The sequence below is a fragment of the Arvicanthis niloticus genome, chromosome 10 (genome assembly GCF_011762505.2).
Source record: "Arvicanthis niloticus isolate mArvNil1 chromosome 10, mArvNil1.pat.X, whole genome shotgun sequence".
Classification (NCBI taxonomy): domain Eukaryota; kingdom Metazoa; phylum Chordata; class Mammalia; order Rodentia; family Muridae; genus Arvicanthis; species Arvicanthis niloticus.
This window is the reverse complement of record NC_047667.1, coordinates 82,288,612-82,314,684: the sequence shown is the minus strand read 5'-3', so window position 1 is coordinate 82,314,684 and position 26,073 is coordinate 82,288,612. Positions and strand designations below refer to the sequence as shown.

The following is a 26,073-nucleotide window of genomic DNA, read 5'->3' as shown; positions in this document are numbered from 1 at the left end:
AAGTCAAGTGACAGGATCTATGTGGAGTTACCCACCTTGGCTGCCCAGAACACAGAAGCAGAACTGCCCCTGGGCTTGCCTTGAGACATCTCCGGCCATGACCTGGAACGGACTATGGATTATCCCACCCATCTGAAACCAGGAGGGGTTGTGGGTTGGGTCTTCCCCTTTAAATTGAGAGCTGAACATTAAAGCTTGGGGCCTTGATCAGAGAACTTTGTCTTGGCCTCATCTCTTCTCGCCCTCCTTCCCCCTTCAATTCCCAGCCCCCCTTTCAGGTGTACCCAGTTTACTTGTGGCCGTGGGCGGCTACATTTTAGATTGAGTAAATGTAGATGAGAAGACTCATTTCTACTGTGGGCATCATGCTTCTCTGATTCAGAGCTTTCCATTGAATAAGAATAATGAGGGAGAGCTGAGTACCAGCACCCATCACTCACTACAAAGACACTGTGACCATCTGCTTCCCAGTCCTCATACCATGACCCCTCTACCATAACAGACTGTACCGCTAAACTGTGAGCCAACAAAAGACGTATCTTCTTTAAGTCTCTTAGGTTAAACACTTTGTCACAACAATGAGATAAATCACATAATCTCTCTCAGATTGCAAGTCAGGCTTACTCCACAGTAGGCTGATATGTTTATTTCTTCCTGTGATCAGATGCTGCAGATCAACAAAACAGTACTAGAGAGCTTCAAGGGAGGAAGGTAACACAGTAACTTTATAATGTGCTGTCATGTGTGCCCTAAATCAGCACACTTTGATGAGACCCTCCAAAGCTCCTCAGGAAGTTTATTACTCTTATATGAATTTTTTCAGTTTCTTGTCTTATCAGCACTGACATTTACAAGACTAGGTCGGACTTCCCAGGCAATGGACAAACAAGTCAATAGCAGTGTCCCTGGTCAGGAAGAGAAATGCCAGCAAGAAAGACTAAAGGACAGCTGCATTGTGGGAGCTTAGGAACATCTTCTGTCATGAAATGTTGCATAGCTCCACACTTTATATGCCTGAAAACCTACCATTAAGTAAATGCAGTAAGGGACTGTCACCATTCCGGTATCAAGCATCAGGAGACTGAGGCACATACAGGCTGTATTAGTTACTTTTTTGTTTAATATAATGAAACCGTTTAAGAAAGAAAGGGTTAATTTTAGCTGACAGCTTGAAGATGCAGACTATCATGACAAGGTAGTTATAGATGCAGCCTCTGGGCTCATTGCACCCACCATGAGGAAGCAGAGAGAGATGAATACTGGTGCTCAGATCTCTTTCTCCTTTTCATTCAGTCCAAGTCTCCAGCCATAGAATAGTACTACCCACATTCAAGGTGAGTCTTCCTACTTCAATTAACTCAATCTATAATCTCCCCCAAGGTCATATACAGAAGTTTGTCTCCTTAGGCAATTCTATATACTCTCAAGTTTGTAATCAATATTGCTCATTACAGAGGTCACATTAGTGGTGAGTAATCTTGTCAAGTAACCTTCAAAAAATGTAACCCAGAGATATTTAATTCCAAGTCAATTTGTTTTTCACCTAACTTTTATGTATCACTGTAAAAATAAAGATATGTGTAGGTAGTCTCTAGAACTACCTGCACATATAGTAGTTCAGGCTGCAGAGCATGACACTATACCAGAGGGAGTTAATATAGAATATAATAGCTTTCATGTTCCTACTACATACACAAGCATACATATATTTACAAACAGCCACACATATACATATAAGCACACTCACTGTTACATGCCCATTCAAACATACAATGCACACACATTCATATACATGTACACATATGTGCACACATGCATATACATATCCATACACATTTTTTACTATAACAAAAAGCAATATGTGATACCAATAGTATAACTTTAGCAAGAGAATAAATCCATAAGGAAGTCTCAGGTTCTCCATTTGAAGCTTCAGAATTATAGATTGCTAAGAAAGAGAGAAATAATGTCTGAAACCTTCAAACATTAGAGTAGCTTCCATGATATTAATACTAGCTTGACAAATACACACTGTTAGAATCTATTTGGAACAGCTTTGCTACAGAATGGGGCAGCTTAAATGACAGCAAATGTGATTATCTGGGTTTAACTTTTCTCTTTGTTTGATACAATGTCTAATCCAGCCCAGGCAGGCCATGAAGTCTCTCTGTACCTGAGGTAGACATCGAATTTCTGACATAATTTGTTCCCGTTTATTGTGTGTTGTGAATACAGGTTTATACCTCCATTCACCATTTATGAATTGCTGACAATCAAGGCTAGTGTTTCCTGGATGCTAAACACTTTTAATTTTTTTTCCATGTGTGTATATGTGTGTGTGTGTGTGTGTGCGCGCGCGCGTGCGTGCGCACGCATGCACGTGCTTTCTTATGTGTATGCATATATTTTTGAATGTGTGTTCTGTATGCATGTGAGAAGGCCAGAGGTATATATCCTTTACAAATTAAGCTATACCTCCAGTTCTCAGATTCAACTAAGTAAGAAGTCAATATATCATTGATACCTATGCTATAATGTACATTTCTGCTTCATGAGGCAAAACTAAACAATGTATTTAGGCTAAGTATTGTATTGGATTAACATGCTATGATGGTTAATTTTTATATCAACTTGACACAAGTTTAAGTCATCTAAGAGAAAGGAGACTAAATTTAGAAAATTCCATCATAAGATTAGGCTACAGGCAAGCTTATAAGGCATTTTCTTACTTAGTTATTGATGTTGCAAAAACCACCCCATTATTGGTGGTTCAACTTGATTCTTGGGGTGGTAGTCCTTGGTTCTATAAAGAAAAAGTAGGCAGAAAATGCCATGAGAAATAAGGCTATAACCAGCATTCCTCCATGGTCTCCACATCAGTTCCTGCCTCCAGATTTCTATGTTGATTTCCTGTCCAGACAGTTTTTAAAGATGAGCTATTATATTAAATCATGTGTGAAATAACCCACCCCTAAGCTGCTTTTGGATATAGTATTTAATTATGATAATAGGAACCCTGACTAAGACAGAATTGATCAGGATTGTGGGGTATTGCTGTGACAGACCTGAACATGATTTTTGGGAAGGATTTTGGGAAGGAAGACTGGAATTTTGCCTGAGAAAAACTATTGAGTTGTCAAAGCTTGATAAGCTGTTCTGTGGAATCTTAGAAGACAGATTGTTAGAAGGGTAGATGAGAGAAGTATGACTGGTAAAATTCAAAAGAAAATTTGACAGACACTTAGAATCTATCAGGGACATTGCATGTTTTTAATTCAAAATTTATGGGGTGGTCAAGTGAGGCTGAAGAGTTGGCTGTGTTATAACAAGATATAAGTGGCTCAGGGTTAATATCTCTTGATTTTCAAATGTAAAGATAGGATTTATGGGTCTCTAGAACCCAGAGAAATGCTGGCTTGGCATGTGGGAACCTCCTCTTTCATTCCATAGTCAGAACATGAAGACAAGATTACTAAAGAAGGTTGGCCAGTAAGACTAGCAATATTGTTGAACTATCGACTTGACAGAGAAGTTTTCCCTCAGTGAATAAGATGGAGAGTAATAAAGGAAGACTTCCAGCCTCCGCAAGTATACCTGAACCAACCAGACACACACACAGAGAGAGAGAGAGAGAGAGAGAGAGAGAGAGAGAGAGAGAGAGAGAGAGAGAGAAGAGAGAAGAGAGAGAGAGAGAGAGAGAGAGAGAAGAGAGAGAGAGAGAGAGAGAGAGAGAGAGAGAGAGAAGAGAGAAGAGAGAAGAGAGAAGAGAGAAGAGAGAAGAGAGAAGAGAGAAGAGAGAAGAGAGAAGAGAGAAGAGAGAAGAGAGAGAGAGAGAGAGAGAGAGAGAGAGAGAGAGAGAATCCTCTATCCAGGCCACATGTCCTCAAAATTCTACTAATTGACCAATTGACCAAGATTAGTCAAATATATGAGTCTATAGAGGCCATTCTCATTCACACCACTACAATAGTTATCACAAAATAAATCCTTTCTCCTCCATATTCATAGATTATGGATGATCAGGGCATGGTATTCAGTGTCTTCCCACCACTGAGGCACTGTAATAATTTGGGGCTGTCAGTTGAAAACTGATAATTGAAATATTCACTCCAGAACTTTTTCACTCATAGAGAGCCAACATACCTCATCTTTATCATTCATTTATTGTGTGATATGTGTATTTGCATACTATAGTACATATATGTAGAAAATAGGACAATATGGGGAAGTTAGTTCTCTCCTTCCACTATGTAGGTCCCAGTGATCAAATTCATTGTAAGGCTTGATGAAAAGGACCCAACAAGCCATCTTGCCCACCCCATCTCAGTTTTAATGTAGATAATGGCATTGGTTCTCTTTATGGGCTAGTATCTCCAACTCAGAATCCCTCAGAAAATAATCTCTTCCATTTATCATGATGCCTAAAGGACCAGGGCTGGTACAGAGTATGTGCAAAATCAGCAGATCTTAAGACAGTGAATTGTTTCTTCCTTTCCCAGAAAGAAAATGAATGAATTTGGTTTGGTTTGGAATGAAACACTGTTGAAAAAAACAGACAAATTTTACATATATTTCCCCCAAGAATCTACTATGGAAAATGCTTAGAGATCTTTATTTTACAGAAGAAACTGTCCCTCAAAGCAATCTTTTTAAAGATTGTGTAGTTTTATGGCATTTGTTACCAGGGCTAAGCGACATCTGCTGAACCCTATCCCTTTGTGTGACATGATTGATACTAACACATTCATTTCTTCCTAAACACATCTTATTTTCTCCATTTCTGTGCTACACTGAAGCTTGGACCTAGTTCCTTGGCTCCCTTTCATTTTGTTTTTATTTTTAAATTACACCTATTTACTTAAGAAGGAGAGGACACGTATGCCATAGCAAATGTGCAGCAATCAGGGAAAATTTGCAAGAGTCAAATCTCTTCTCTCATGTGGGATCTGGAGAGTAAACAGAGCTCATTAGGCTTCATACATAAGAGATCTTACTCACTGAACCACATACCCTACCCACATCTACATTCTAATGGCCATCAGAAGAGGTCTCTTAGGACCTAGGCATTTAGTCATGGGGCAGTATTAAAGATTGGGGTAGGGGTGAGAAGGGGTGAGGAACAACTAAACCCCTTTAAAGGAGACTGAGAAAATCAAGTCTGAAGACCTTGCATGAGGAAGATAGTGTTTAAGGGAAATCACAGCAGAAGAAAAATTTCCTCATGCAAATGGAAGTATGTGACATGCCATCCTCACCTTTGATGAGATCCTGAGTAGAGAGAAAACAGATGACTGTAAACAAATCAATGTGTAGGAAAAAGAAATAGAATCAGAGCAGATTTGAGAAGAAGTTGTTAACTAAAAAGAAGAGGTGGGAGAGAGCAATGTGGGGGGAGGGATTATGAGTGAGCTATGAAATCAGGAAAAAAAATAAAATAAAAAATCATATATCTCAGTACTAGCATTAACAACATTTATTCTGAGAAGTACTTCCAAAAGTTTTAATGTCATTGAGCTTCAGAATTTAAATTTACACTTCTGTTCTGCACAAGAAAGAAAAACTGAGAGACTGAAATTATCTTAATCAGAATTTCCATGTGACATCTGGTTGAACAAATGCAAATCTTCCCAGGAGGGAAATAATCTATTTGCCATCCTACATGTTCTCAGAAGTCAATTCCAAGTAAATATGTATGAATATATTTTTATATGTGTTTGTCAGCACATGAATGTGCACACATGCACACATTTTTATACACTGAGACATAACCCACAGAGAAGAATCTGTTAGGGAAACAACTTAGAAAAAAAAGATAGTAACTGACATATATCCCCAGAAATCAGAGAATACAACTGGAAGAGACAAAGTATTCAATAATGATTGCCAGTATGTTTTTAAAACAGAAGAAAACCAAAAAGAAACAAGTAGGTTTCCTTAATTAACAGGGTTTTTTTTTTTTTTTTTTTTTTTTTCCAAATAATAGAATTTTAATGCAAGCCATGCAAAAAAATCAATTAATATGATTAACATTTTATGTTAATTGCAATTAAGCACAACTGAGGGAAATAAAAAAATCAAAGATTAAGGTGAATAAAATTTAGTCTGGAAATCAAGTCTGATGAGCCTGAGTTGAGTTTGATCTCATGATCCAAGTGCTCAATGGCATGCACCCATTCCCCACTCTCTGTCACAAACACACACACACACACACACACACACACACAAACACAATCACTAGTAAAAAACTAAGTGTTTAATATTTCTAAAATCCATACTTTTTGACAGTAAAGTTTTGAAAAGCATAAAATATGTGAGGGTATAATTAGACAGTACAAAATTGGTTGAATTCAGATCTCAGAGTTGAATACTTAGAATGTGAAATACTCAATAGTTGATACATTGAGAATCTGAACATTAATGAATGAAGATGAATACTAAATTTGAATAGATACCAAGATATGTATGAACTAATTAATAGACTTAGGAAGTATAAAAATACCAAGCATAAAACTTTAAAATAAATCTATAACCAGACACATAAAATTACAAACATCAACACACACCTACACACCAAGTTTCTTATGCTTACAAACACACAATCAGAGCATGTCTTGCTGGGCATGTAGTAATTTCAAACTTTCAAAAATAGAAACAACTAATAAGATTTCAAATCAAGGAGACAAGAAATAAGTGGTATATTCATTGGCATTTCTGCACTTCAAATCTGGTCATAGGAAGGATGGCAGTGTCTGGAAAGCACATCTGGCATTTTCTCAGAGTGATCTTTCCTCATAAAGACAGTTTCTAGTTCCTGTCAATATATCATGGATGCAGAGCTGGGAGAAGTATGCATTGGTAGCAGTCATGAGACAGTACACCTGTCTCTAAAACCACTCAGAATGCATTTGTGTTTTCTCTCCATCTCAATCTCTCCTTTGTCCCCTCTCTCATTCACCCTCTTCCACTTCATTTTCTCTTTATCTCTCCCCTTCACTCTTCCTCTCATGTTCCTTCTCCCTCTTGCCTTCCTTTTCCCCCCCACCCCTCGCTCTCGCTCACACTCTGCCCCTTCCCTCTCCCCCATAAGACATAGAACACCCTTCAGCTGTCTAGCAAAATGATCTTCTGAGAGTCAAGATGAGATCAATACCTTCCTTCAAATAAAAGTTTATAAATTCAGAGACTTTAAGGCAGAAAAATAATATATCTAAAATGTTTTGCTCAAAAACAGGAAAATCACATTATATACAAAGCAGAAGTATCTAAGATGCAAAGAACAGAAAGTAAAAACTAACCAATTAATAAAGCAGCTATAAATGGTATTCTTCATCATTACCACATGTATGTTTTAGTATATCCTGTTTCAAAGCCTGCATCAAGACTGCAGTCAGGTTCAATGTCTCCAGATCTGAATCACTGAACACACCAACAGAGGTAACAAATTCACCAAGTTTAACAACGTCTATGAAATATATAGAAGAGAAAAACAGACCTGTGACTTTCCCTAGGATGAGTGACCTCACTGTCTGGAACTCCACTTCTGGGGAGAAGTTATAGCTGAAGCGTTGCTGGTCCATCTGTAGGAAAATAAAACATAGCCATCAGTCCAGGTTTTCAGAAAGCATAAAGCAATCCCATCTGTAAACCACTTATAGGTTACAGAATTCTCTCTCAAATGAGATTTGAAATGTACCACTAGTTGTCCCACAATGCACATAAAGTCCATTTTCTTTACTCCTTGTAAAATAAAATCTTTCATGGGGCTTTCATTCCCTTAGAAACCCTATAGGGCAATTGTCATGTATTAATCTCCCCACTGGGAATTTTCAAAGGATTCTTCTCTGAAAAAAGTAAATAGAGAAGCCCATCTGTTAACTGCTCTGCCATATTAAATGGGACCTAGCTGTGCAGCTCATTCCCCCTTCTTCCTCCCCTCTTGTTCTTTCAGTCATCACTATTTATTTCTTTCTGTATTCCTGACCTGCTCTCAGGTATGGACTGTAGGACTTCCTAGTCATGAAGCATACATTGATAAATACTTTATGAAAGGATAAAAATATTGCTGGCACTGACAGAGCTGGCTCATCAACCTGCACTGGAAGCCTGAACAAAAGTCACAGATGGGTTCCCTGGCCTTGATATCTAGGGTGCTCTTTTAGTAATCATTCCTGCCTTCCAGTTTTGCTGAATCTGATTTCCTCCCCCTCCTCTTTTTTCTTCCTGTGCTGCACCACCAATCTGTCTTGATTTTTCTCAATCTAGTCAGATACAGTAGATTCTTCCAATCTCTATAGCCCATTCTACAATCTTCTGTACTTTCCTGTTTTCATTCATTAATTCTTATTCTTCATTTAATCTGGTTGAGAGGTAAATAAGCTGGAGCACAACTAGAATGGCCAGTGATTTCTCCTCTCCAGTAGTTTATGATAGGATAACTCTCATGGGGGACTCAAGAATTTGAATTTCTCCAGTTGAACCAGCACCATTTATTGAAAATGCTGTTCTTTTTCCACTGAACAGTTTTAGCTCCTTTGTCAAAGATCATGTGACCATAAGTGTGTCAGTTCATTTCTGGATCTTTAATTCTATTCCATTGATCTTCCTGCCTGTCTCTGTACCAATACCATGCAGTTTTTATCACTACTGCTCTGTAGTACAGTTTGAGGTCAAGGATGGTGATTCCCCCAGAAGTTCTATTATTGTTGAGAATAGTTCTTGCTATCCTGGGTTTTTTGTTATTCCAAATGAATTTGCAAATTGCTCTTTCTATCTATATGAAGAATTGATTTGGAATTTTGATGGGGATTGCATTGAATCTGGAGTTTGCTTTTGGCAAAATGGCCATTTTTACTAAATTAATCCTACCAATCCAGGAGCATGAGAGGTCTTTCCATCCTCTGAGATCTTCTTCGATTTCTTTCTTCAGAGACTTGAAGTTCTTGTCATACAGATCTTTCACTTGCTTGGTTAGATTCACTCCAAGATATTTTATTTTATTTGTGGCTATTGTGAAGGGTGTCATTTTCCTAATTTCTTTCTCAGCCTGTTTATACTTTGAGTAGAGGAAAGCTACTGATTTGTTTGAGTTGATTTTATATCCAGCCACTTTGCTGAAGTTGTTTATCAGGTTTAGGAGTTCTCTGGTGGAAGTTTTAGGGTCACTTAAGTATACTATCATATCATCTGCAAATAGTGAAATTTTGACTTCTTCCATTGCTATTTGTATCTCTTTGACTTTCTTTTGTTGTCTAATTGCTCTGGAAAGGACTTCCAGCACTATATTGAATAGATAGCATGAGAGTGGGCAACCTTGTCTAGTCCCAGATCTTAGTGGGATTGATTCAAGTTTTTCTCCATTTAATTTGATGTTTCCTACTGGCTTGTTGTATATTGCTTTTACTGTGTTTTGGTATGGACCTTGAATTCCTGATCTTTTCAAGACTTTTACCATGAAGGGATGTTGAATGTTGTCAAATGTTTTCTCAGCATCTAGTGAGATGATCATGTGGCTTTTTTCTTTGAGTTTGTTTATATAGAGGATGACATCGATGGATTTCTGAATATTGAACCATCCCTGCATTTCTGGGATAAAGCCTACTTGAACACGATGGATTATTGTTTTGATGTGTTCTTGGATTTGATTTGTGGGAGTTTTATTGAGTATTTTTGTATTGATATTCATAAGGGAGATTGGTATGAAATTCTCCTTGTTTGTTGGATCTTCTTTGTGAGGTTTAGGTATAAGCATGGTTGTAGCTTCATAGAACAAAATGGGTAGTGTTCCTTCTGCTTCTATTTTGTGGAATAGTTTGAAGAGAAATGGTATTAGGTCTTCTTTGAAGGTTAGGTCAGTATGTAGAAGAATGCATATCAATCCATTCTTATCTCCTTGTACAAAGCTCAGGTCCAAGTAGATACAGGACCTTCACATAAAACCAGATACACTGAAACTAGTAGAAGAGAAAGTGGGGAAAACCCTTGAATACCTAGGCACAGAGAAAAAGTTCCTGAACAGAACACCAATGGTTTATGCTCTAAGATCAAGAATTGACAAAAAAATAAAAAAATAAAAAATAAATAAAAAAAAAACAAAAAAAAACAAAAAAAAAACAAACAAAAAAACAAAACAAAACAAAAAAGAATTGACAAATGGGACCTCATGGAATTGCAAAGCTTCTGTAAGGCAAAGGACACTGTCAATAGAACAAAATGACAACCAACAGATTGGGAAAAGATTTTGACCAATCCTACAATCCATAGAGGGCTAATATCCAATATATACAAAGAACTCAAGAAACTAGACTCCAGACAAACAAATAATCCTATTAAAAATGGGGTACAGAGGCAAACAAAGAATTCTCAACTGAAGAAACTTGAATGACCGAGAAGCACCTAAAGAAATGTTCAATATTTTTAGTATCAGGGAAATGCAAATCTAAGCAAGCATGAGATTCCACCTCACACCAGTGAGAATGGATAAGATCAAAAACTCAGGTCATAGCAGATGCTGGTGAGGATGTGGAGAAAGAGAAACATTCCTCCATTGTTGGTTGGATTGCAAGCTGGTACAAGCACTCTGGAAATCAGTCTGGTGGTTTCTCAGAAAATTGGACATAGCATTACCTGAGGACCCAGCTATACCACTCCTGGGCATACACCCAGAAGATGCTCCAACATATAACAATGACATATGCTCCACTATGTTCATAGCAACCTTATTTATAATATCCAGAAGGTGGAAAGAACCCAGATGTCCTTCAATAGAGGAATGGATACAAAAATGTGGTACATTTACACAGTGGAATATTACTCAGCTATTAAAAACAGTGAATTTGAGAAATTCTTAGGTAAATGGATGGAACTAAAAAATATCATCCTGAGTGAGGTAACCCAATCACAAAAGAACACACAGGGTATTCACTCACTGATAATTGGGTATTAGCCCAGAAGCTTGAAATACCCAAGATTCAATTCACAGTCCACATGAAGCTCACGAAGAAGGAAGACCAAGTGTGGGTGCTTCAGTCCTTCTTAGAAGGAGTAACAAAATACTCAAGGGAGTAAATATGGAGACAAAGTGTGGAACAGAAACTGATGGAGGGACCGTCTGGAGACCATTCCACCTGGGTATCCATCCCATATGCAGTCACCAAAGGTAGATGCTGATGTGGGTGCCAGAAAGTCCATGCTGTCAGGAGTCTGATACAGCTATCTTCTTAGAGATCTGCCAGAGTCTGACATATTTGGAGGTGGATGCTCAATGTTAACCATTGAACTGATCAAGGGTTCCCAATGGTGGAGTTAGAGAGAAGACTGAAGGAGCTTAAAGGGTCTGCGCCCCCATGAGGAGATCAACAATACCAACCAACCAGAGCTCCCCAGTGTCTAAACCATCAGCCTGGGAGCACATAGGAATGGACCCATGACTCCAGCTGTGTATGTAGGGGAGTATGGCCTTGTTGGGCATAGGTGGGAGAGAAGATCCTTGGTCCCATGAAGGCTAGATGCCGAGTGTTGGGAAATTCGAGGGTGGAGAGGTGGGAATGGGGGGTAGGTAGGGGCACATCATCATAGAAGCAGGAGGAGGGGGGATGGACTAGGAGGTTCCTGGGCCGGGGTGGGGGGTGGGTATGGGGTAAAGGGATAACATCTAAAATGTAAATAAAATATCCAATAAAAATGAATGTGCATTTCTAGCATGTCCCAGGTGATCACAATCCAAGTGAGAAGGAGGAACATGGCAGTATGTGGTTTGATGGAGCTCAGACATGTTTGATAAAGAATCCTTGGAGTGTAGGCTGTGTGGAAAGGTGAGAAGTGAAGTACCTGAATGGAAAGTTCTGGTCCATCACGGTTCATCTTCACCAGGTGGACTCTTCTATTGGCCAGATTCTCTGTGCTAATGGTGAACATGTGACGTTCTCCCTCTCTTAGTCGATATTGAATCTGCAAACTTCCTTAAAAGAAAAAAAAAGCAGGGGGATTAGAATTTACAATAGCAAGCACAACATAGAAAGGCGTCACCAAATTGTTCATAAACTGGTTATTTCTTTCTTCTGGGACTCAATATCCTGGCATTAATTTTTTAAAAATCCATCTGCTTATCAGAGTTGAAATACAAGCTTCTGAATATAGATAATAATTAAAGTGAGTGTGCCTCTGTGTTATTGTTGTTACTGTTGTTTCTGAATGTGTCATTTTAAATTAAAATGCTAGCTTAAGATCAGTACAATGGTCTAATCTTGTAATTTTAACACTTTGCAAACTGAAAAAGGAATGTCAAGTTTTTTCAAGCCAGTTGGGCTACACAGTAAAATCGTGACTCAAAAAAAAGCAACTAGAAAGAAAAGCAAAAGGGGAGTTAGCTAGAGAAAGGAAGGAAGAGAGGAGAGAGGGAGTAGAAGAGGAGAGTGGAAATAAGAGGTCTACTTTGACACACATATCCACAGACTTATTTTGTAATGTGAGAACATGAACATGTCATCCTCACTCTCATGATATGGTTTTCTTGCAATCATTTTCCTTCTCTTGAGCTTAGGAGAGAGACCTTCCTGTTTTATCCACTGAGATGTAATGTAATGTCTTCAGTTTAAGTATGGTCTAGTTAAGGCAAGGTGAACAATCTAAACTTTCATGGTTCCTTAGGAAATTCAAATTTTATCAGGAGAATATTTTTCAAGACACTGCTCACTATCCACAGAGTCACAAAACCAGTTTACTGAATCTGGTATAAGAGTGCATTTATATAAGGAAAGGAAACTAAACAGATTTAGGAGAGTCTGAAAAAAGGCATATAAAGGACTTCCCTTTATTTCCTTTTAGTGTGTGAGGAAGAGGAAGAGAATTGAGGGATGCAGGAAGACAAAGCAGTACAGTAAAACTAGAATAGCTACAGTAGTTTGAATATTACTTTTCAATTTGAAAGCTCCTCTGTGTAAAAATGTGACATGGAAAACAAACATTCACTGGATTCTTTAACCCAGGCATGTACTCATCTCCCATTTCCAACCTGGCTGCCTGAGATGGTTGAGCAAAGTGGCCCAAGTGCATAACACATGATGCTTTGCCCACTGTTTGTGGTCAGCTACATTATAGAGTTGGACTTTCCCCCAGACATCAAAAACTGTCCTTGAGTACACAAGATAGCAGAAAGTGTTGTGAACATAGCACACTGTCACACTATGAGGGACATTAAGGAGAAAATTTGAGTACATTTACTCAAATTTGGGCCTAGAAGTATGATTCAAATCCAGTTCTTTACATTTTTGCTTTTATTTGACTTTCATCAACTCACTCATTTTTCTATTGCTGGCAACCACAGGAAAAGACCAGGCATATGTTCAAGACTAATATTCTTATTCATTTTCCAGTGCTTGAAATCCCCTTTCTTTTTTGTGTATCCTTCTGTGAAATATAATATTTATTGTCTCTCTCTTCCCTAGGGTTTCCTTTCCCCATACTTCTCTCTCAAAACTAGACATTGGTAAATGCTTTAGGTTTATAGTTTCAGAGGTAACAGGCTACCACAGAGAAAGTGCCTAGTCAGAATTGCATTGAGAACAGTGCATCATTCTACATTTATCTCCCACGTGGTCTCACTTTTTTCTCTATTGCAAATTAGCAGTGCTATGCATTCAGAGGACACTTCTGCATGACCATGGGCAGAGATTTGCTGTTTACAATACAAAAATTAAAAATAAAAGTGATTTTTTTTTTCCTCGAGACAACATCACAGGAGACGGGAGAGAGCGGGACTCGAACCGGCGCACCAAGAGACAGGGCGCCCTCTGCGGGCAGGAGCCTTAAGGGCCGAGCCACCGGCGGTTCGCTGAAAAGTGATTTTTAAAAAATGTAGTTATTTCCTCTTTTTCAAATGTTTCTGAAATAAACATTTATAATAGAATGCACTATGGTCTCCACAAGTACCCCATAAAATTTTAGTGGTATTTTTTAATGTTGAAGCACTCAAATCATATCTATCTTATTTCTTCATGTCTATAACTTTGAGACAAATTTATATCTTTATTTCTTTCTCTGTTTCTCTCTGTCTATGTGTATGTCTGTCTCCGTCTCTCTCCCTCTCCCTCTCCCTCTCCCTCTCCCTCTCCCTCTCTCTCTCTCTCTCTCTCTCTCTCTCTCTCTCTCTCTCTCTCTCTCCAGCTGTGTGCGTTTGTGTGTGTGTGTTTATATATGTATGTATGCATGTGTGTGTATTTGTGTGTGTGTGTCTCTGTGTGTGTGTAAGTGTGTATGAATTACTACTTGAAAATAATAGTGGCATCTGGTTAAATGTCTCAACAGGTAAAGGTGTTTTATTACTTGGATTCCATCTACATAGAAGGGTGAAACTATGAAATGAAGGTTTTTATGTCCTCTACACATATGGCATGTCACAATGTATACTCATATAAAACACACAATGAATATATTAATATGATAAAAAGTATTTAATTGAAAATGATAATACAAAACCTATATTACAGAAAAAAAATTGGAACTAAACATAGTGATGGGGATGCTTCTTCAAAGAAACCACATTCACATCCTAAAATAATGTCCTCATCAAACTGGACAGAATTGTATCATTTGTCTTATTAAACTTATCTCATTATGGTTGAGGATTTGCCCTCTGTGTTCATCTAGAAAAATGAGTTGGGTATTGAAGAATTTCTTAATATATTTACTTAATAATTTTTAGAGTCAGGTGGTGAACAAACTAAATCTACCTGCTTCCAAAGATCATAGGCTTCCTTTAGAATGAAGCAGCCCAAAAGGCCATTCTTCCCTCGTAGAAGGGCCTTCTATAGGGGAAGTTTTGTCATTAGGCTTCTTTTTTCTCATCCTTCATAATTCAGCATGATGTTGTATTTCTCAGGAAACTAGCTGGATTTTTCAAGATCATAGTCCTGTTATCCCCTGTTATCATTTTTATCCTAACATACACTGTGATGTATTGACTGTAAGCTGTAAAGTCTCTAGAAGTCAGGATATTTCTTTGGTGTGTGTGTGTGTGTGAATAATTTGTATGTAGAACATGCATATATACCAGTGTGCATACCCACTTGTGCACCCATACAGGCTAAATGTCAACAATGTCGTCCTTAGTTTATCTTCATCTAAGTTATTGCAACAGAATTTCCTAATGGTTGACTTGGAACTCACTGATAGTGACTGGTTAGTCAGGTCAGCCAGGGAACACTATAAGTCCTCAGGTCTCAGCATCCTTAGCATTGGGATTTTAGTTACAGATCACCAGACCTGGCTTTTTCATGAACACTGAGGATCAATATTCAACTTCCACAGCAAGCATTTTATTGACCAAGCCAGCTCCCCTGGCTTTTAAGAACACTGAAGGAAACAAACAACAATATCTGTAATTCCTACACATTATGTATGTCAACCTCTCAGCTCCAGAATGTGCATGTTCTGATATCATTTCTGTTAGTTCTTGTTTAGTCTTTGTAATTTGTGTGTGTGTGTGTGATTGTGTATATGCACACATGTATGTGGCTATGGGTGCACATATGTGTAGTCAAGAGACAATGTCATATGTCCTGACTTTGTTTTCTATCTTTATTGAGACTAGGTCTCATGGCTCATGGTTGGTTAGTTGGCCTATGAGTTGAGGGTATTCTCCATTCTCAGCCTCCTATGCTGAGAATGTTAGGAGTACTCATATTAGGAGTGCTGAGATTATAGACATGCACTATTATGTCAGGTTTTTATGTTACATTTGTGGCTTCAAAACCAGATTCTCAAATTTGTATAGCAAATGCTTACATATGGAGCAATCTTTCCTACTACTTTGTTAGTCACACAAGCAAACTACTTATGTTAGCAACTAATACCAACTTTCACATTTTTTTCATCCTTCATATCTAGTAAAAGACATTACACCAGGAGCCACCCCTCCTCCCTCCTTTATAATCTATTTTTGTTTCATCATATCTATGGCCATGTTCTCATTAGTGTTTTCTTATCTTAAAAGAAACACCCTTAATTTTCTAAATTTTAGTATCTTCTATATTTTTCTACTCTTTTATGGTCTACACTGAAAATCCATAAGGTCTCCTGATGCTTCCTGTCTTTAATTCCTGTGTCCTCCTGGCTCTTAATCACAATCTTATTCAATTTATTTAAGCATTCACCCAAAGCTGATACTGATATTGTCAAGGACATTAATAAAGCCAATTACTCATCCACAATCTATATCTAAATCTTGTTAGCAATTCACATGGTCCTCCTCTTTCATGATAAATTAACTATTTTCATAAAATTTCTGCCTCTAATTTTATTCCCATTTCACTGCTAAATACTTTTCCTATCTCATAGCTGGTTTTCCTTTGCCCTGTCTTTGTATATTGTTGAAAATCCCAGGGGATGCACATCCCTGAATATTTCTATAAACAAGACTGCAAATCTCATATAATCTTTTAACTCCATAAGCTACCTTTTCAAATGGTTAGGGTGACTGGTGAAAGGGTCATTCTGGAGGCTAAAAGATTGAAGTTAAATTATCAGTAGGTAGGGTTTATTTTGAAGTCTTCAAGAAAGCATGAAGTAAGTGTGTGTGTGTGTGTGTGTGTGTGTGTGTGTTTGTGTTTGTGTGTGTGTGTGTTTTCTAATTTTTGGAAACTACTGACAATCCTTTTTCCTTTTCATGAGTCAGCAGCACTCACAACACAGCTTCTATCATCAGGTTGAATGGCCATTGGACCTATCAAGGATGCTTCTGTACCTCTGTAACCCTGTCTTCTTTGCCTTAAAATGACTCTTGTCATTGTGTTTAGCTCCTAGCCTGATACAGTAGGATTTCATATTAATTAAGTATGTCAGTTAATATTCTATTTCTAAATAAAGTCACTAAATTTGGTTAAATCTGATGTTAACCTGGCATGAGAAGTCTCAAAATTAATTAGATACCAATATATTATCAATATCAATATAATTGAAATATCATTGGTTATTCAGTTTTATTCATAGTTTGTCTTAAATATTATTTTCATACTTTGTTATTTAGTCATCAAAACTTTTTAGGAGAAAGGAATTACTAAGACTCAAAGAATGAGCACTGGGCTTAAAAAACACAAGTATCTGTATTTGATACCCAGCACTGCAAAACAAACAAACAAACAAGCAAACATAATACAACATTACTATCAAAATTATGTGCATATTATTATTTTATATGATACTAAAATAGAAAAAAATTAAGACTGTGAAATAAATCTGAACATTTAACATGAGCCATTTTATAGAGATTTTCTCTCACATTTTATAAGGCTTACATTGAAATTTAAATTTTATCATCCTTGCCTCCACCACTTATTAAATCCTACAATACAAACATAATACATTGTTGAGAAGTCTTTAGAACCATGAGTAGAGTAATGCCAGTCTGGTTTTGTAAAACAAATGAGAACCAATATACCTAATTTGAGAAACAACATTTGGCCATTCTGAAGCTAAACCCATTTCTAGGACTTGTATTTACACTGGCTGATATAATTGATTGTTACATGAAGTAATATAGTTTTAAAATTAGAAGACCTATAAATTATTTTTATAAAGCTCCATAAAATTCATGTATTAGAAAAGGTACTATTATCAAAATGTCCATACTACCTCAAGGTAAACTACAGACTGACTAGAATGTCATTAGATGCTGAAAAAGCCTTTGACAAAATGTAACACCATTAGAGAGATAAGTCACTCAAGGTTCATACATAAATATAATAAAAGTAATATACAGCAAACCAATATCCAACACCAAACAAAATGGAGAGAAACTCAAAGCAATCCCACTAAAATCAGGGACAAAATAAGGCCTACTCTCTCCCTACCTATTCAATATATTACTTGAAGCTCTAGACAGAGCAAATAGACAACAAAGGGATATCAAAGAGACACAAATTGTCAAGGAGGAATTCAAGATATCACTATTTGAAGATGATATGCTTGTATACATAAGCAACCCCAAAAATTCTACCAGAGAGCTCCTACAATTGATAAACTGGATATAAAATTAACTCTAACAAATCAGCAGCTTTCCTCTACTCATAGGATAAATGAACAGAGTAATAAATTAGGGAAACAACACCGTTCACAATAGTGACAAATAACATAAAATATCTTGGTGTGATTTTAATCAAGCAAGTGAAAGATCTGTATATCAAGAATTGTAAATCCCTGGAGAAAGAAATCTAAGAAGACCTCAAAAGATGAAAAGATCTCCCATGTTCATGAATTGGCAGGATTAATATAGTAAAAATGACCATTTTATTGAAAGCAATCTACAGACTTAATATAAACCCCATCAAAATTCCAACTCAATTCTTCATAGAGTTAGAAAGAACAATTCTCATATTCATTTGGAATAACAAAAAAGTGAAGATAGCAAAAACTATTCTCAAAAATAAAAGAACTGGGGGAATCACCATCCCTGACCTCAACCTATACTATACAGCAATAGTTATAAAAACTTCATGGTATTGGTACCAAGACAGACAGGAAGATCAATGAAATAGAATTGACAACCCAGAAATGAACCTACACAACTCTGGTCACTTGATTTTTAACAAAGAAACTAAAATCATCCAGTGGAAAAAAGACAGCATTTTCAACAAATGGTGCCGATTCAACTGGAGGTCAGCATGTAGAAGAATGTAAATTGATCCATTCTATTTCCTTGTACAAAGCTCAAGTCCAAATTGATAAAGGACCTCCACATAAAACCAGATATGCTGAATCTAAAGAAAAAGAGAAAGTGGGGAAAAGCCTTGACTACTTGGGCACAGGGGGAAATCATCCTGAACAGAACACTAGTGGCTTATGCTCTAAGATCAGCAATAAACAAATGGAACCTCATAAAATTAAAAATCTTCTGTAAGGCAAATGACACTATCAATAGGACAAAATGGCAATCCACAGATTGGGAAAAGATCTTTAACAACCCTACATCAAATAGAGGGATAATATAAAAAATATACAAAGAACCAAAGAAGTTAGACTGCAGAGAACCAAATATCCCTATTAAAATATGGGGAACAGAGCTAAGCAGAGAATTCTCAATCAAGGAATCTCAAGTAGCTGAGAAGCACTTAAAGAAATATTCAACATCTTTAGTCTTCAAGGAAATGCAAATCAAAACGACCATGAAACTCTACCTCACACCAATCAGAATGGCTAAAATAAAAAATGACAGCAGATAATGGCAAGGAATGGAGAAAGAGGAATATTCGTTCATTGCTGGTGTGAACTGCAAGCTGGTAAAACCACTTTGGCAATCAGTTTGGAGGCTCCTTACAAAATTGGAAATAGTTCGATCTGAAGACCAAGCTATACCACTACTGGGCATATTCCCAAAAATATTCTAACATATAGCAAGGACACTTGCTACTCTATGTTCATAGCAGCCTTATTTATAATAGTCAGAAGATAGAAACAACCCAGATGTCCCTCAACAGAAAAATGGATACAGAAAATGTGTTACATTTATGTAATGGAATACTACTCAGTGATTAAAACAGTGACTGCATGAAATTCTTAAGCAAATGGATGGAACCAGAAAAGATCATCCTGAATGAGGTAACCTAATCACTAAAGAAGACACATGGTATATACTCACTGATAAATCAATATTAGGACAAAAGCTCACAATGCCCATGATGTACCCCACAGACCATATGAAGCTTAGGAGAAAGAAAGACCAGGGTGTGGATGCTTCAGTCTACCCTTGAGGGGAAAACTGGATCATTGTGTGAAGTGGAGGGAGAGGGAGATGTGGGAGGGAGAAAGAAGGGGGAAGAAATTAGGGGCGGTATCAGGTAATACAGAAGATGGGGGAGAGGTATTAAGGGTTAGGAGATTTAATAAAAATATGTAGCAAGGAGGATGAGGAAGTGGGGATGCTACTGGAGGGTCCCAGACACACACACACACACACACACACACACACACACACACACACACACACACACAAAAAGGCTCTCAGGACCAAATGGGGATGACTTTAGTTGAAATGCACAGAGAAGGGAAAGACAGAACCTGTACAGACCACCTCCAGCAGATAGGCATGGCCCCCTGTGGAGGAATGTTGGCACCCACCCATCTAAAATGTCCCTGTCCAAAGGAAGAAAAGAGACAAAAAATGGAGCAGAGACTATAGGGAGGGCCATCTGGAGACTGCCCCATTTGGGGATCCATCTGCCGACACCAAACCCTATACTATTGCTGTGGTCAAGAGGCACTTGCTGACAGGAACCTGGTGTGGCTGTTCCTTGGTAGGTCCAGCCAGCAACTGATCAATGCAAATGTGGATGCTCAGAGCCTACCATTAAACTGAGCTCAGGTACCCTATGGGGAAGGACTGGTGGAGCAGAAGGGCATTGGAACCACATAGGAAGAACAACATCAGCTGGCTGGACCACCAGTGTTCTCAGAGACTAGATCACCAACCAAGGAGTATACAGGGAGGGATCCATAACTACGGATACATATGCAGCCTTGCCTAACTGCAAAGAGAAGAAAGTCTTTGTTCCTATGGAGGTTTGATGCCCCAGCATAGGGAGATACTGGAGCAATGTGGCAGAAGAGGGTGGGTGGGTGGGGGAGAACCCTCATAGAGGCAACGGGTAGGGGGAGAGGGTGCATGTGGTATGGGGAGTTTGTGGAAGGGTATCCAGGAAGTGGGATAACATTTGAGATGTAAATGAATGAAATGATTAATGAAAAAATGAATGTATCAAGCTATAATGACAATATTTAATAAAATATAATCTTAAATTCATATGGCAACAAAAAAGACCCTAAAGAGTAAAAAAAAAAAAAAAAAATGAGTGACAAGAACAAATGTCTCTTGGATATAAAATAATATTGTAAACAAATAGTATTTATAAGAGAATTTCACTGGCATAGAATCAGACATCTAGATCTATGGAAGATAACAAAGAGCTCAGAGCTAAAATCAGACAAACACACACAAAAATTACAGTGCTTAAAAGTAGGTTTGTTTATTCATTGAGAGGTTCTTAGATATATTCTGATCATATTTGCCCCACAATGACCCTTCTAATTCCTCCTAGACTAGTTCTTTACAGATCTCAAAGAATACACAAAGGGACATGGACTGACTCTTCAGTAAATGGCTATGAAGAAACTAATGATGCTCACACAAGAGAACAAAACAAGATCAAATTTAGATCATGCTCAAAAGCTGACCTCAAACATACTCAAAGTTAAACTGTATGATATAAAACTATAAAATTTATGCCAAAAATATGAAAAGAATTTCTTAAAAAATATGAAGCCAAAATTAAAAGTGATAATAGCCAAAGATAAGTAGCAATTTGCATCAACCTGAGATGATTCTTAGCCTCTCAGGGACAGTCCGATGGTCTGCTAGAAAAGACACTGGTGTGCAAGCCTGAGAGTGTGAGATCAAGCTCCAGAACCCATGGAGAAGAGAACTGATTCCTGAATGTCATCCTCTTAATACACAAGTGTGCTCTGGCACATGTGCTTACACTTAAATGCATACTTCATAGACAAACACACACAAATAACACATGAATTAAATATAATCTTTAAAGGCTTCTAAACAGCAAAGAAGAAAAACAACATATAAATATAATGACCAATAGATTGGGAAAAATCTCTTTGTAATAAGTTATCTAGCAAAAGGGTTAGTAACCTCTAAATACATAAAGATTTTGCCACTCAAAGTTATACAAATCCATCTTGATGAAATGGACACATTCTAAATGGATATATCAAAAAAGATACACTCTATTCAAAGGGAATAAAATATGATCAATCAGAGATATATGAGTCAAAACCATAGTGAGATATGATCTTTGACTGATTGGCATAGCTATTACTGAAGTGACAAGAGCTGACAAGAGGTAACAACAGTTACCTAGATAATGAAGAAAGAAAAATCTCTTGTAGAATATACATGATAATGTACGTAGCTTATTTTTTTAAACAATGTGTCTTAGTCAAGGTTCTATTGCTGTGAAGAGATACTGTGACCAAGTCAACTCTTACAAGGACAATATTTAATTGGGGCTGGCTTACAGTTTCAGAGGTTCAGATCATTATCACCAAGGCATGAATATGACAGCAACCAGGGAGGCATATTACAGGCAGAGTTGAGAGTTCTACTTCTTGATTTGAAGGCCTCTGGGAGAAGACTGACTTCCAGGCAGCTAGGATGAGGATCTTAAAGCTACGTCTAGAGTGACATACCTACTTCAACAAGCCGCATCTCCTAGTAGTGCTATTCCCTGGGCCAATTATATATGAACCATCACACTAGGTGAATGCTTCTATATAAGTGTTTGTAAGATGTTGGAGTAATGATTTGTGTCTGTGGATAAAGGTGCTTACTACCAAGTTAGAAGAACTCAATCCTCAGTAATCTTGGGGTAGGAGGGGAGAATTGATTTGTGCGAAGTTGTCCTCTGTCCACCACATGTAGACTGTTATGACATGTGCAAACACACATACACATACACACACACACACACATGCACACATGCACACACAATCAAACAAACACATAAATAAACAAATAATAAATGTTTTAAATAACTTAAAATGGAATATTATCAAAGGTGTGTCTATACATATATGCATATATATGCATATATATTACTAATAATTCCATATATGTGTATGTGTGTATGTTTGTGTATGTAGGTGTGGGTGTGTGTATTCTATCTAATGGAAATAAAATGAGAATTTCAAAGTGATACCTGCATTCCACCTACTTTCTGAATGAGAGATAAACTCCAAATATGAAGCTAAACCATAGAGGTATACTGATGCATAAATTAAATAAATGCAGTTAGTGTATACAGTAGCATAGGAAACTCTTTCACTTGTGACAATAATTCAGTGGGGAAGGTGGAGCATTTTCATAAGTGAAAAAGAACAGATACAGAAATACAGGTAGCATAGGTTCTCTCTTATATATAGATTTTGAAAATGTAAATTACATAGACTTACAGAGGAAAGTGGCAATTGTAAGAGGTGCAACAAACATAGATACTTATCAAAGAGCAAAGGGGTGCCTCCAGCTATAAGAGGAAGAACAAATTCTGAAATCATATTGCATTGATACCTTTAAATGGAAATGTTAACAATTGCAGCACTTATTACACAATCATATTTTTGTACTCTGCATATTTCGAATCTTTATCAATGTCAGAAGTAAGATTAGCACTCACAAATATGTGCTGCACTTACAGAAGGCTTAAGTTCAATTCCAAGCACCCATATGACGCAGCTCACAACTTCCTATAACTCCAGCTCCAGAAACCTGCCCTTTCCTGGCCTCTGAGAGCACCTGAATTTCTCTCTCTCTCTCTCTCTCTCTCTCTCTCTCTCTCTCTCTCTCTCTGTGTGTGTGTGTGTGCCTACACACATAACACATACACATAATCACTATTCATATATAGATAAATCTTTAGAAATACAATGAGATTTTTCTGTTTTCCTGTTTTTTAATCTAGTATTGGAAAGCCTATTGGCAAAGCTGTAGTCAGTGGAAGTAGTCATGTTTCTAGCAAATGTAAATGTAAAGTTTATTTTGCACTATTTTTATCTTGGATGAGGAGAAAGCAGATTAATAGGAGGAAACTCAGCTACCCTCAAGCCTTTGAGAATTTCTTCTGAATCAGTTACCTCAGTCCTCTAGGTATTTGTCATAAACTCCGATCTTATGGCTTTCTTGAGCTCAACTTATTCATAATTCAAAACAACCTTGAAAATCCTCAAAAGAAGTAATAATTGGACACCAAGGCCCCCAGCACACCCAGTAGATGGTCTCCAGTTTTCTTTATTCAGCTGAATTTTAAGCACTTTAATGAGAAACAATGATACTCTTCTATTTCATGGTTTCTATTTATGCTAGCACAAAATATTGCACAACCTGATTTACCATTTAGCTCAAAATGTGTTTACCAGAACCAAGTCTCATTACTACAACTGAATAAAAACCAGTTGGCACTTTTCTCTAGCATTCTGCTGTTATCTATTTCCCCATGCCCTGGCTCATGGATTAAAAGCCTTTCTCAGGTTGTAGAAAAATGTGCTGAATGATAAAATTAACAGTTTCTTTAACGTTAACTTGTGACTTGATTTATATTAGAATTTAACTGTTGGTATGATACAATCTGAAATTATCTGATGTACTGGTTGGTTCTGTGTCAGCTTGGCACAGGCTGGAGTTATCACAGAGAAAGGAGCCATTGTGGGTGGTACCATCCCTGGGCTAGTAGTCTTTCTATAAGAAAGCAAGCTGAGGAAGCCAGGGGAAGTAAGTCAGTAAGTAACATCCCTCCATGCATCAGCTTCTGAATCCTGACCTGCTTGTTTCAGTCCTGAGTTCCTTTGGTGATCAACAGCAATGTGGAAAGTATAAGCTGAAAAAACCCTTTCCTTCTCAACTTGCTTCTTGGTCATGAAATTTGTGCAGAAATAAAAAACCTGACTAAAACATCTGGAATGAGAGCCTTATTTGAAGAATTGTTTATATCATCTTAGCCTGTTGGTATGATTCTTGCAGACTTTATTTTTGATTGACTGCGAGTGACACTATTTCCAGGGCAAGGGATCCTAAACCATATATATGTATGTGTATATGTATATGTATGCGTATGCTTATGCGTATGTATATGTGTATATGTATATGATGTATATGATGTATATGTATATGATGCATATGTATGTGTATGTATATATATGTGTGTGTGTGTGTGTGTGTGTGTGTGTGAGAGAGAGAGAGAGAGAGAGAGAGAGAGAGAGAGAGAGAGAATAAGCAAGTAAATGTAACAAGCCTGGACACATTTATTTCTCTCTCTTGACTGTATGTACAATGTGAATAGTGTTCCCTTTACCTTTCGCTGTGACAATTCTGAAATGATAGGCTGTAGTATAGAAGTATAAGGTGAACAAACCCTTTTCTACCTCATGTTGCTTTTTGCCATGGTGTTTTATCACAGAAACAGAAATTAAACCAGCACAGGTATGAACAAATCTAATCCAGCTCATTGCTTCAGATCTATGCTTTGATCTCAGTCTTTACATGTACATGGAACATTGGGTCTACAAGAGATACTTGATCTTTTATGTGCTTAAAGATCCCACTAAGCTTATAAAAATGTATGGTTATTTCCTTGGAGACGAAAGTAGAATTCACTTCCATTAAAAGAAAAATATTCTCTTATTTGTATATGATTTATGTGATTTGAAGGCAATAGTCATTAAGACTCAATACAGTAATTTGTCTCTGTTGTCTTGTGAAGGGTTTGGCTTCTGCAGGCCTTCTATTGACATGTTCCACACAATGTGTATATCCTTGTCTACATGCTCAGTGTTGCAGATGTCCTAAACCAAGAACTCCTAAAAACAAAGCACCAGAGGGCAATGGGGAACCACAGCAGTCATTACAACATGGTCAAAAGAAGTAGTACAAGTGAGCTGATCCGGGTGTAAACAAGAAAATCACAAAGTGTTTCAGAAGAGAAAAATTATGAAATTAGTAATAAGAGACTAGAGAAAAGACTTTGTCTATAGTGAGTCTGCTGGGCAAACATGAGGACTTTTTTATTCCCACAATTGATGAAAAAGCCAGGCATAGGGTACATACCTGAAACTTCAGTGTGAAATAAAGTGGACACTTGTGGATCTCCAGAGTTAGCTGGCCAGTCAGCTTACCCATTCAAAGAGTCTCAATTTGTGAGAAGCCCAGTCTTAGAAAACAAGTAGGTGGCAAGTCATAAAATAAGACCCAGATTTCTGCTTCTGACCTCCACACATGTGCACAGATGTACACATTCATACAAACACCTATACATGCGTAACACATATACACATATAGTACAAGCCAGAAACTAACTAAAATGCTTTACTACAGGAAAGAATATGTTTAAGACAAACAAAAAAAACCATGGAAATAAGGACACTGGGAGACAGCTCAGAAGGTAAGAGTACTTCTGAAAGTGTGTAGACCTGACTTTGAATCCCCAGCACTCACAAAAAATCTGGGTATGACAATACTTACAAATA

At 37.4% G+C, this 26,073-nt stretch overlaps 1 protein-coding gene across 5 annotated transcripts in view; it reads right to left on the bottom strand.

The window, feature by feature from the left end:
* Positions 1–26,073, bottom strand: part of LOC117716170 (contactin-associated protein like 5-2) — a 737,433-nt gene that overhangs the window by 37,371 nt on the left and 673,989 nt on the right. For 3 of the 5 annotated variants that reach the window (XM_076941723.1, XM_034513110.2, XM_076941724.1), the window contains 2 exons: positions 11,827–11,957; positions 7,493–7,577 (listed from right to left, as the gene is read on the bottom strand). In XM_076941723.1, coding sequence (XP_076797838.1) covers positions 7,493–7,577; positions 11,827–11,957 — 216 coding nt within the window. Of the gene's footprint in view, positions 1–7,492; positions 7,578–11,826; positions 11,958–26,073 lie in introns of those variants that run through there. The other 2 variants (XR_013113069.1, XR_013113068.1) reach the window with 2 other exon arrangements.